At 48.1% G+C, this 12364-nt stretch overlaps 2 protein-coding genes across 3 annotated transcripts in view; one reads left to right on the top strand and one right to left on the bottom strand.

Moving 5' to 3' along the window:
• The window catches only part of USP3 (ubiquitin specific peptidase 3), a 214584-nt gene extending 208101 nt beyond the window's left edge, over positions 1-6483 (bottom strand). The window contains exon 1 of the mRNA XM_060151443.1: positions 5889-6483. The gene's annotated coding sequence lies outside the window, so the exon portion shown is untranslated. The remainder of the gene's footprint in view (positions 1-5888) is intronic.
• Positions 6484-8905: 2422 nt separating this feature from the next.
• The window catches only part of CA12 (carbonic anhydrase 12), a 60437-nt gene continuing 56978 nt past the window's right edge, over positions 8906-12364 (top strand). The window contains exon 1 of one of the 2 annotated variants that reach the window (XM_060151469.1): positions 8906-9270. In XM_060151469.1, the coding sequence (XP_060007452.1) occupies positions 8982-9270 (289 nt within the window). In that variant the 5' untranslated portion in view covers positions 8906-8981. The remainder of the gene's footprint in view (positions 9271-12364) is intronic. The other variant, XM_060151460.1, reaches the window with a different exon arrangement.

Genomic DNA, 12364 nt, shown 5'->3' with positions numbered 1-12364 from the left:
ATAAATCTCAAGAGGATTAGGCTAAGCAAAAGCCACCACACATGAAAGATACATATCGTATGACTCCGTAGATAAAATCCTAAAAAAGTTTAAAAATCTATAGTGACAGAAAACAGCTCACTGGTTCTTGGGGAGTTTGGAGTGGGTCGGTACTACAGCCTGAGGGATTAGAAAGGGGCACAAGAAATCTTTGGGGCTATCAGAAATGTTCTTTATCTTGACTGTGATGATGGTTTCATGGATATACACATATGTCAAAACTCCAAATTAAGACATTTTAAATAGGTATTGTTTACTGTATGTCAAGTATATCTCAATAAAGCTGCTGAAAAATTTAAAAATTATTTTAAAAAAAGAAGTCCTTTTTAAAAGCAAAATACATACAGGTAAAATAATACCATTGTTCTCGAAGTGCGGTCCCTGGATCTGCAGCATCAGTATCACCTGGAAACTTGTTGGAAATACAAATTCTCAACCCCACCCTAGAACTGCTGAATCAGAAACTCTGGGGGTGGGGGTCAGCAATCTGTTTTAACAAGTCCCCCAGGGGACTCTGATGCTCGCTCAAGTTTGACAACCACTTAAATAATGTGATGTCTTGAATTTGTCTCAAAATAACCCGGGGAAGGGGGTGATGGGTTGGTGGGGGTAGAGATGAAACAAAGTGGGTCATGAGTTGATCATTGTTGGAGCTGGGTGATAGCTACGTGGGGACTCATTATAACTACACTTTTTTTTAACTCTTTTTAAAAAAAAATTTATTTACTTATTTGGTTGCACTGGGTCTTTAGTTGCGGCTCGAGGGCTCGTTAGTTGCGGCATGCATGTGGGATCTAGTTCCCTGACCAGGGATTGAACCCTGGCCCCCTGCATGGGGAGTGCGGAGTCTTAACCACTGCACCACCAGGGAAGTCCCTCTCTACTTTTATATATATTTGTAAGTTTGCCATAATAAAAAGTTTTCAAAAATCCAAAGTGTTGGGCTTCCCTGGTGGCGCAGTGGTTGAGAGTCCGCCTGCCGATGCAGGGGACACGGGTTCGTGCCCCGGTTTGGGAAGATCCCACATGTCGCGGAGTGGCTGGCCCGTGAGCCATGGCTGCTGAGCCTGTGCGTCTGGAGCCTGTGCTCCGCAACAGGAGAGGCCACAGCAGTGAGAGGCCCACGTACCACAAAAAAAAAAAAAAAAAAAAAAAAAAAAATCCAAAGTGTTTTCCACAGTGCCTCTTCACTGCTCTCCCCTTGCTCCTCTTGGTCCCTTCTTTTCCAGCTCTCGTCCATCTGGAACATTCCCTCCGCCTGGCCTCCTTGTTCTCCTCATAAGCCTCAAGATGTTGTTGATGTTAAAAAAAATTTTAAGACTATGCAGGACTGTGGAAAAATCCTTATGACCCACTGTTAGTTTCCAAAAATGTAGTATACAAAATACAGTATATTTGCTTGGTAGTAACTTGGTAAATATTTTTTGTTGACACGGACGAGAACAAAAATGGAACGTACAAGAATGAAGTTATTGTCAGGTCGGATGGAATAGTGGGCAATACTTTTCCTTCACGAATTCCCCCTAAATAGCTTTGTATATAAAAATCACTTGGCTGAGATGTTTCCAGGTTCTAGTTCAACATTTAAAGTTCCGTTTCCAGGAACTTTAAAGGGAAGGGAGGAGGGGCAAGACAGGGGTAGGGAATTAAGAGGCACAAACGTAGTAATGCATAAAATAAATAAGCTACAAGGATATATTGTACAGCACAGGGAATACTGCCAGTATTTTATAACAAATTTAAATGGAGTGCTGAATTACTCTGTTATACACCTGAAACTAATATAATATTGTAACTCAATACTTCAATTAAAAAAAGATGTTCCATTTCCAGTCTTGCCTGGCATGCTTTGTGCAGCATCAGACTGTATTGAGTCTTCACAAGACCACCCTGTTGCCCAGCCCCCGGTGGAAGCCCATGCACCTTCTTTCACTTCCCTGCATCTCCCCTTTTGTCTGGACAATGGCTACGAGTTAGAACTCTTCCTTCTATAACTTTTCTCTGCTCTCTTCCCCACTTCTTACCACTTCTCTTCTGCTGACAGCTAGTTACATGAGACCTAGTATGATGGGATTTCTCTTATTCACCATCTCTGAATTGATTTCTTTCCTATGGAGTGGGCCTGTGTCAACTTGTTTGTTCTCTCAGAGGGTAGAATAAGCCCAGGGATCCTTCTTATAACAGACACATCTGTTGCCTGCACTAAAAACAAACAGCCAACTCAACAGTTACAGGCAAAGTACACTTTATAATCTTGGAGTTTAGTGTTCTTCTTAAACATCTCAAAAGAATTTTACAAATTCTCATTGGAATTAAGTACCACTTCATTTTATCATCAAGTCTCTATGATAAAAATGGAATGACTGAGGTATTGGAGGGATTTTCCCTTCCCATTTCCCCCAGAGGAAACCGAATTTGAAGAGCGAGCCCAAGTTTCTGAGTTTTCATTTTCTGATTCTTTGAACACCCTTTAAGGACTCTCTCTGTATCTTGTCATCATTTCTAACTGCCACAAAACCCTGTCGAGACGAGAAAACAGATATGTAACATCAAAGAGAAGTTTTGCATATCTGTGTTAAAAAACTAGGATGCAGACAGAAGTAACCTAGTTATAATTTATTCCACTGCAAAGTGAGCCCCAAACTCTTATTTCAAGGATAAGAGACCAGGGGAGACCAATGCAAACTGAAATGCAAGCATCTGGGGGTTGTTTGCTAGTTTTTTTTTTTTTTGAAAGGAACTGAAAGGAGGGATAAGCTCATACATTCCTGCAATTGCACGGAACTAGAGCATCCAAGCAAGGGGAAATTGCCAGCTTATTCCAATAGTATGTGGCATCTCTGAGCTCAGGAATACCTCCCAGCCCCAAGAGTCTAGTGATTGGGCATTTCCTGTGGCAGAGTGGTTCTGAGTCTACTGATTGAGAAAGCATCATTGCTTCAGTAGGGAGTTTGGTTTGTTATGACAAAAACTACATTCTTTGAGAGGCCAATGTGTAGAATTGCGGGGGACAGTGTTACTTGGAAATCACTCATTCTTTTCTTAGGGTTCAGGGAATTTGGTGTGATTGCTCAAACCAGGGAGGCTGGTGGGGTTGCCCGAACTAGGAACTATGGGGTGAAACAGTCCCCCTTCAGCCAATCAAGACCTTTCTACAGCAGAGAACTACATTTACATAGTGCTTATTATGAGCCACTGCGCTAAGCTCTTCACATGCCTAGCTCATTACATTTATTCCTCCCCTCTCCTCTTTGCAGTATACTTACTCTATGGCTTTCATCTCTTTACAAAGTAGGAAACTGAGACTCAGAGAGGTTAGGTGACTTGCTCAAGGTCACACAGGAAGTGAGTGGTGGAGCTGAGTTGCGAAGTCCAGTTTCATATGATGCCAAAGCTCTTTCCCCTCTACTATTTGGCCTCCCTAACCATTGGTGGAAGTTGTCAGAATCGATATGAAGACTATTTGCTTTAGGTTGGCACCTGTGAGCTTGCTGCAATGTGGTCTGTGACCGCACTATGGTTTAAAACACAGGGTTGAGAGAGGACAGTGCTTCAGACTGAGAACAAGGAGAACAGGATCTGGACCAAACCTCTGAGGTTAGAGGAGAGTAGATCCAACCAGCAGGTGTGAAAGGATAGATGGATATGAGAAACCTTAAGCTATTATAGTCTAATGATATCTCCTAAGCAGTCTTGGTGTCAGCTAACCATGGTTTTCAGAATAATTTACCTGGAAAGAGATAACACATAATGGCACCCAGGTTTATTTTCACTTAAAATGCTAACTTTCCCCGTGCATAGGATTTTGATTTATTGTCATTTTTAATCAATCATGAAGAGGGCTTTATAAAAGTCCCGGTGACAAGCCATCATTCCCTACTCGACAGAAGAAGCAGTTGGAGTCCGTGGACAAGTAATTAGACCAGAGTCACAAGTTACCATGGAAACTGGTAGCAGGGGCTGGGTAAGAACTTACGGTCCCTGGTTGGAATCCAGATTTCATTTTCTTGAGTTAGTAAACCAAGACTGAGATCAAGACATCTTTCTTTTGTTTCAAGCCCTCTCTCAGGAGCATCTTGTGTATGTCAAGTGCTTTTGTTTTCCAAAGTACTTTCCCATATACGGTCTCATCCTACACTCACAACCCCGGGTGGGGTTAGACATTCTTATTTCAACGAACAGATCAGAAAACTGATGCATACGCTGGGCCAGAGACTTGCTAAGGGCCCAGAGCTGGTTCCTGGCAGAGCCACAAGTCTGGCCTTCTTTCCTGTGGGTCACATTGCCCTCCACCTGATCCTGTCTGAAATTGAGCACGGTAGCTAGGGTTCACACAGAGGTTATGACTCTGAGCCACAGCTGCAGAAGTGAAGAAGCAGATGTGAAGAAAGAGACAAAAGTGACTGTATTTTTTCAAAGACCTAGACTTTCACACAGGGATCAAGGGGTCCATGCACGTCTTGGCCTAGGGGTTCCCTCAGTCACCGCCCAGGCATAGGAAACCCCTTGGTCTTTTCCTTCCTTCTTCCTTCCCTCTCCCCCACCTTCCCTCCATACGCCACCCTCCACCCCACACCAGTCAAAGCAGAGCTCATTAATATAACAAAGAACTCCGTGGTTGGGCTCATATTCTCCTTTGCTGGAGAACATATCAAATCAAAGCTCTGTGGTGTCAGGTTCTTCGTATCCCATTTGGGCAGATGCTCTGCGCAGTGAGCGGAGTGCAGGGGCCCTCAGCACCCCCTCCCCGTGGCGCTCTGGGAGAAGGACACAGCCATGTCCCACGTGGAGCATTATGTGATTGCCAGAAGTGGTACACTGTGCCCCGGATCAACAAAAACAATCACAGCATCTGGAAAACTGGAGAATCCACATCTCAGAGGGCTCCGGAAACACAACGTCCCCGTTTGAGGCATTTGTTAGGGTGGCCATGGAAAGAGCTTGCCTGGGTCTTGGAGACAGAGAATTATCTAGTTGACAATTCAGTCTCTGCTACTCAGCCTCGTGAACCTGTGCAAGGAAGGTATTTCTCTTTTCCAAGCCTCAGGTGCCTCATCCGTAAAGTGGCAAATGTAACACTCATCCCCACAGGTTGTTGTAAGAATAAAGTGCCAAGTTCAGTGTCTGGCAAATAGCAGGCACTCAATACATGTTAGTTCTCTTCCCACCAGCCCTTTCCTTTGCCCCATCAAAAGCTGCATTCCCGGGCTTCCCTGGTGGTGCAGTGGTTGGGAGTCCGCCTGCCGATGCAGGGGACACGGGTTCGTGCCCCGGTCCGGGAGGATCCCACATGCCGCGGAGCGGCTGGGCCCGTGAGCCATGGCCGCTGAGCCTGCGTGTCCGGAGCCTGCGCTCCGCAACGGGAGAGGCCACAGCAGTGAGAGGCCCGCGTACCGCAAAAAAAAAAAAAAAAAAAAAAAAAAAAAAAAAGCTGCATTTCCAATTGAGTGATACTATCTGAAGAGTTAATTCTTACCTTAAGAAATAAAAATCTCTATACTCTAACCCTTATGCCTGAAAGGCCAACGATTAGCTTGTGTAAAGGGCAAATACTGCCAGACGGCATCAGCTTTGAGAAAGAAGAGCCTGGTATTAGGTGTGCATTTCAAAGGTTTTAGGAAGTCATAAAATCTAACCCTTACACTGAAGATGTCTTCCCTCAAAGCCCCAGGACAGAGTGCGCCCCTTCTGGTTATACATCAACCTTCCATCAAGCTTATAACAATCATAATTACATGGTTATGTATGAGATTGTTTTATGTTTACACACTCTCCAAGAGCAAGCTCTATGCCTAGCACAGTTCCTAGCACATAGATGGCGAATGAATGAATGAAAAGTTTCCACTCACCTTATCTCGTTCCAGCCATATATCAATTCTCTCAATGCCCCAGTGGCCGGGATGACAATTTTAGAGACGACGAGGATACCGAAGTTCAGAGAGGCTGCATCACTGTCAAGGCCATCCAGCAAGTGGTGGGGCAGGCACTTCCGTCGAGACCTCCTGACACCACATCCGGTGTTCCTTTCCTCCACACTCCTCTGCCCTTTGACTCATCAGCCTCACCCTCCAGTTGATCCAGATGGCAACATTTTAGAGAAGCTCTCCTCCCTGGGGCCTTCCATCTGGGCGTGTCATTTGTTGGCCTGGTACCATCTTTTGAGCGCTGAAGGTCCACTTTCTACCTTAATCCATTGAGTAATGAGCTATTTATTAGCTGACAACAGCCTCACCTGCTGATGGCAAGGCAAATCCAAACATGTTCAGTTACACAGGCCTCAGGAAGCCTCTGGCAGGGAGGGTTCCCAGAGTTGGGGTCTTAAGCGGGTGAGGTCTGTGCTGCTTGCTGGGGAGTGGGACGGGGAGGCTTGGTATTCAGCTTCAATGTTTTAGAAGTTGGGTCATTCCATTCATTTCTGTGGGATTTTTTCCCCCCTCTGACACCCTAGGATCAAAAAAAAAAAATCACTCTTGTAGGTCAATTATACTTCAAACAGACAAACTCACAGAAAAAGAGATCAGATTTCTGGTTATCAGAGGTGGGGGCAGTGGGAGAATTGGATGCAGGCGGTCAAAAGGTACAAACTTCCAGTTATAAGACAAATAAATACTAGGGATGTAACGTACAACGTGATAAATACGATTAACACCGCTGGAAGTTATACAGGAAAGTTGCTGTAGCAAATCTTAAGAGTTCTCATCGCAAGGGAAAACCAATTTCTTCTTTTCCTTTTATTTTGTATGTATACCAGATAATGGGTGTTCACTGAACTTACTGTGGAAATCATTTCATGAGGGGTGTAAGTCAAATCATTATGCTGTACACCCTAAACTTATACAGTGCTATGTTATCAATCGTATCTCAATAAAACTAGAAGAAAACAACTTAAGCACTTAGGACAATTGGGTCTCCACTTACATTCTCAATTCTCTTTTGATTGCTATCCATTCTTTACTAATTAACCGGGTCTTTGATCTAGTTATGCAGTAAACAACCCAACCCTCTCCTTTCTCTCCATCAAACCCAGTTCACAAAATTCTATTAAATCCATCCCCTTTTTAGACTTCTCTGTCTCTGGGGAATCGTTGGGGAACGCTTAGAGGTTCCTGCTCGAGGAGAAATTGGACTTACTGTTTAGCCAGACAGAACAGGGTGGGAGTAACAGAATGTGTGCCCAGCCCAGTTTCCCTTGAACAAGTGGTGAAATGTGGGGTGAGTGATTTCACCTCCACGGTGTGCATTTCTGAACCTGCAGTAGCTCCTCCCCAACCGCTGTGTTCCTCTAGTACATTTCATCTAAAGACCTTGATGACAAATCAGAGACGTGAATGTTTCAAGAACCACAGTGAAATGATCACTCACCACCCAGAGGTGTGTGTGGCTCTTGATCAAGAGTTACAGGCAGAAAAGGTCCTCCTTAAGTCTACCCATCCTCTGAAAGCGCTTGTAACAAGATTGTCTTTGTAACTACTTCCTTAAAAAGACTTCAAAGCCCTTTATTAACCCAAACGATAGCTGAGAGGATAGGGACAGCACAGTAGCACCCCTTGAAATGTGGGTGGCATGTGCTTCCTGGAGACTTTCAGCAGACAAGCTGCTCTATCCCTCCGAAACTACCACGGACAAGCAGCTTCTCTGGTCACTGAGGCCAGCCTGAGAGTCCACTTAGGCTGAGGATCAGCAGAGACCAGAGAGGTGTGGGCTGGTCAGGCCGCTGTGGTCAAGAGAAGAAGGCAGGCTGGTCCAGGTAACAAAACCAAAGGTCATATACCAGGGCTGGGGGTGGGCACCCTTCAGCAGACCATGTGATCTGAGCCATATCTGTAGGCAGCAGGGAGCCAAGAGAATAGGCAGGGTCACAGAGCAGGAAGGAGACAGAGCCCAGCATGGGGAGCAGGGCAGACACGTTCAGAGGACCCAGGGAAGCCAGAAGCACAAATGACAAGGGTAGTGGGGGGAACAGCGTGCGGCAGTAACAGCAGCAGGAAGGTTTAGTGAGCATTGGGGGCAGCAAGTTAGTAAGACCTTTGACTTAACAACTGAACATGGACTAAATACGAAGAGGGTCAGAACCGCAAGTATATGACTAGATGTATGCATATATTTAAAGGAATACAGACACGTGAGGAAAGTGGGCAGAAACGAGCAACAGGTGATGACAATCTGCACTGAAAACAGAACTCAGACACCGATCTAAGCCAAGATGCAAAACACCTGGTACAGAGCCTTACACTGAGTAGGTCCTCAGTAAATAACGTTAAGTCCCTTTCTTTCACCGCTACCCCAGAGAAGGGACGCCCCCCTCCCAGCTTCCTAAAGAACTATTGATATCATGAACTAGTATGAGCCTTGCCTACTTACCTGTTATGAGAGCAAAGTCTAATTGCTTAGTAAAGCTGTTTAGTCTATTTATCTGTATATCTGCTTCTATTTCACACTGTATCCCCACTGTGCTATTTACCTGTTAATTTCTTGGCGTCTAAATTTTCAAAGGTAAGACCTTATCAGGACCCACTGTGCCGTCCACAGAAATTCATAATTTGAATGCAGCCCTCACCAAACCCCACCTGTGTCGTCCAGTCCCTAAAGTGTGCCCAGTCCAGGCAGGCACACGATTGGGGCCCAGAGGAGGCTCCTGCCCAGATGGCATTGTACTAAGGGGGCTTCTCAGTAAGGGCAATGACAGACCAAGGGCGTGGCCACTGAAGCGAGTCCCTAGACGCACCCCCTCCCGACCGGGCCAAGGCAGGCGGATCTCCCCCACGCCTGCCCGCGGCTCCCACGGAGAAGTGGGTTCCCAGGTCAGCCCCGGCTCCGGGGAGCGCCCGAGCCGCTGTCCCGCGGAAAGCTGCTGAAGTCAGGGTAACAACTCACCTTGGAACTGGGGCGCCAGACCTCCCGTAGGCAGGGCGTTCTCCCGCCACCCTCCACCCGGTGACATCATGCGTTTAGGACTGAGTCTCTCCATAAAAGCAGCCCGCGGGGAGCCGGGAGCCCAAAGAACTGACGTGCTCGCCCTTGGCGCCCCGGCTGCACGCACGAGCTCCCGGTGCGCGCCCCGCCGGCCCCAGCGCCGGAGCCAGAGAGAGAGAAGCCCAGCTGCCGGCAGCCCGCGCCCGCCTCCTGTCCCGAGCAGCCGCCAGAAGATGCCCCTCCGCAGCCTGCACGCGGCTGCCGTCCTCCTACTCGTGGTCTTAAAGGAACAGCCTTCTAACCCAACCCCACACAACGGTAAAGTTTCTTCTTTCCTAACAATCCCGAGCGATCAGCCACACCTGGGCAGAAGGATTTCCACGGGGCTCGTTAATGATAAAAATCATCTGGGGGGAGAGGGGAAGGACCTGCATGGTCTCAAAATAGCACATTTTTACAAAGGATGCTTCGTTTTCCTGTGGAATGCAGGATCGGCTCCGGTTGCCAGGGCGCACGTCGTCTTCGCATTAAAATATGTTTGTGTGTTCTCGGAGCACTCCCGCTCTGGAGAGGTGGTTTGGGAATTTGCTAACCGGGGAGGAGAAACAGAACCGGGATTTCAAATATTGTGCCTCGATCCACGTGCACATGGTGGAGTGACCGGGGTGTTCTGGGCAGCCTCTTTACCAGGGAGGGTTTGCTCAGTGGTGGGTGCTTTTCTTTGGATGAGAGGCTCTTTACCACTGTTTCACCTCCAAGTCAAAGGAATGATGCCTCCCATCCTTAATCATTATTTTTCTCCAGAAGGGCTCTACTTCTGGTACGCGTGTGTGTGTGCGTGCCCTCAGACGAGCACACACAGCTTATTTCTGAGTGTAATTAGGGCTTTGAACCCTGAAGGGCTGGAGGCTGGTGGTGCCCAGCCAGTAGCAGAAGGAGATGGAGGGGCCTCATCGGTAGGCTTAGGTCTGGGCAGTGAGTTGCAGAGAGCAGCCAAGGTCAGGGCTTTTGCCTGCCTCTCCACAGCTGGGTGAGCGCTTTTCTGGGGGAGTAGAGGGTGACTTATGGAAACTTCCCGAGTAACGGGTGGTGGCTCCTGCCCTTGACAGTTTGTCCCAAGTTGTACGGACATCTGTAGCTGTGACCATTCGTGGACCCAGGCTTGGTTGAAACACTTACAGAAGGGCCCAAAGTGACTAGAATGGCGGACGATCCACCCTCCCTGGCTGGGTGGTGGCAGTGGGAAATTGGTCCCGCTCAGCGGCATGGAAGCTGGAGCCCCCTCCCCTCAGAGGTCACGGTGCCCATGGGGCAGGGCAAGGGGAGGCGGGGGGGGGGGGGGAGCCTGGCTGTCAGCAGCTTTGCCATTCTTCTTAATTCAGTTCGAGTCCACCAGCTGGCATGAAAGGCTGGGTAGTATCTTCCTCATCTGGTGGGGCAGAAGGTGGGTGGAAGAAAGTAGTTACAGAAAAGTGGAAATTAATTTATAAAACTGCAAACTTTGACACAGATTCCCCTCTGAAGAAAGCTGCCCTGAGACCCAAAGTTTGATTGACTTGAAATCGCTCCAAGCTGCTCCAGGACGAGACAGAAGCCCTTTACCGGCCCTCTTTCCTGAAAGCCTGTTACTCCCCTCACGCTGGGGGCAGCTCATCCTCCCCCCTCTGCTTCTCTGACCTCCCATACCCTCCTCTCCCCCGCGCTCTTCTCCCTTCCCCCTTCTCCCAGTCGGGCTGGGGAAAGTTTTCAGTAAAAAATTTACTTTCACCCCACACTGAGGAGGCAGCCTGCTTACCCCTTGATTCTAAGAACACAGCTTTTAAAATTCTGTTATGCCTCAGGCAGGTTTCTTGGCTTTTTAATTGTCTCCAGGGACAAGGTCAAAGCAAAACTCGCTGAGGTGTAAAGTGTCAGTATTAAACCCAAGGTTTCAGGGTGGAGCGGGGTTAAGCTGGGCAACAGGGGGAGAGTGTGGTCCGCCCTCCGCCTGGGGCACTTAAACTCCCAGCTGTTGGCACCGGGGAACATCAGGGTTAGGGAGGGAAGGGGCATAATAAGGTGAAGCCTTGCATCTTCCAGACATAACCTAGGAATTCTCAGCTGCTGGAGGGGAACATTTCTATGAACTCTGCAGAGCCTGCTTTGCCTGAGCCTGGTGTGGAGAGCTGGGCAGCCTTGGGCTGCGTGGACGTGGGTGCTAGCACCCAGGACAGGAAGCAGGCAGGGCCCTGAACCCCTGACCCGAATCTCTGTAAACATCGTTTTCTCCGAAGGCACCCAGGACATTCTCCTTGCCCAGTATAAGCTGGGTCTGCAGGTTCTAACAGGCATCCAGCCGGGCCTCCCAAGGCTCCGGATGGAACAGATAACCTTCTTGGAAAGGGAACAGTGCTCTCGGGAAGCTACTGAGGTGTAACCGCAGGGGCCTTTGCCTGGCCTGCCTGTGGGGTCAGTTTAATTCTGTGAAGACCCCTGCCCCTAAAGCTAAAGGTGGGAAACCAGGAGGGGACATTTCCAAAAAGCAAAGGGGCACACTTCCTTTATAAAATCTTCCTGCCTTCAGTTCTGGCTGAACTGAATGAACCAGGCTGGGCCCTGACCTTCATCCAATGAGAACCCCTGACTCAGCCCACCCTCCCCTTCATTTTACCGTGCTTCTCCTCCCCGGACTCCAGCTTCTGAGCCCCTCCAGGCACAGCCCTTTATACCCAAAGCACCAAGTCCTGAGGGCCAAGCAGGTTCGCTCAGAGAAAGGAGGGCAGGAAAGATTGCTCTGATGCTGCTGCTTTTTAAGAACAACTGCCCAGTCCTGTGTCACCACCTGAGCCCTTACACTCCCTGATGCACTCGATCACACTGGGCCCTGAGCCTACCAGAGTATTATGCTGATACCTCATCTGAGGATGAGAGCTGCAACAACATGGAAACCGCAGCTTAGCAAGCTTTGGGGAAAGTAGCAGAAGAGGCAGGTTATTAAGGCCATGATTTGATTTTGGTGCAGGTGCAATTAAAATTTCTGGCCAAGGCAGGACTGCTCAGAGGTAGCAGATGTTCTTCCTGGTGGCCTCCAGGATCACCGAGTGGCCTATGTCTCTCAGGGAAGCAGTGAGGACAAACTTCCCCGTTCTTTGTGGGGTTTCACAACCTGGGCCTCCAAGTGCTCTGCCTGGCTAAGTGGCAATCACCTGGCTTCCTCTGCCTCTGAAATCCATGATTCTATTTTAACAGAAGCCCTCAAACAGAACGCTGAGGGGAAATGTTCAGAAAAGAGGTTTGAAGTCTTCTGTAGCTTGGTTCCAAAGCCAGGCTGTTTTGTTCCTTTTCACTACTGTTTCAGTAAAAGGCTAGCAGTAAACTTGGGGGTCACATACAAGTTTGGGTTCCCCACAGTTCTGGATGTCTTCATCCAATT

Source organism: Lagenorhynchus albirostris, chromosome 1 (genome assembly GCF_949774975.1).
Source record: "Lagenorhynchus albirostris chromosome 1, mLagAlb1.1, whole genome shotgun sequence".
NCBI classification, from domain to species: domain Eukaryota; kingdom Metazoa; phylum Chordata; class Mammalia; order Artiodactyla; family Delphinidae; genus Lagenorhynchus; species Lagenorhynchus albirostris.
Note: the sequence above shows the minus strand (reverse complement) of the source record. Positions and strands in the feature narration are given on the sequence as shown.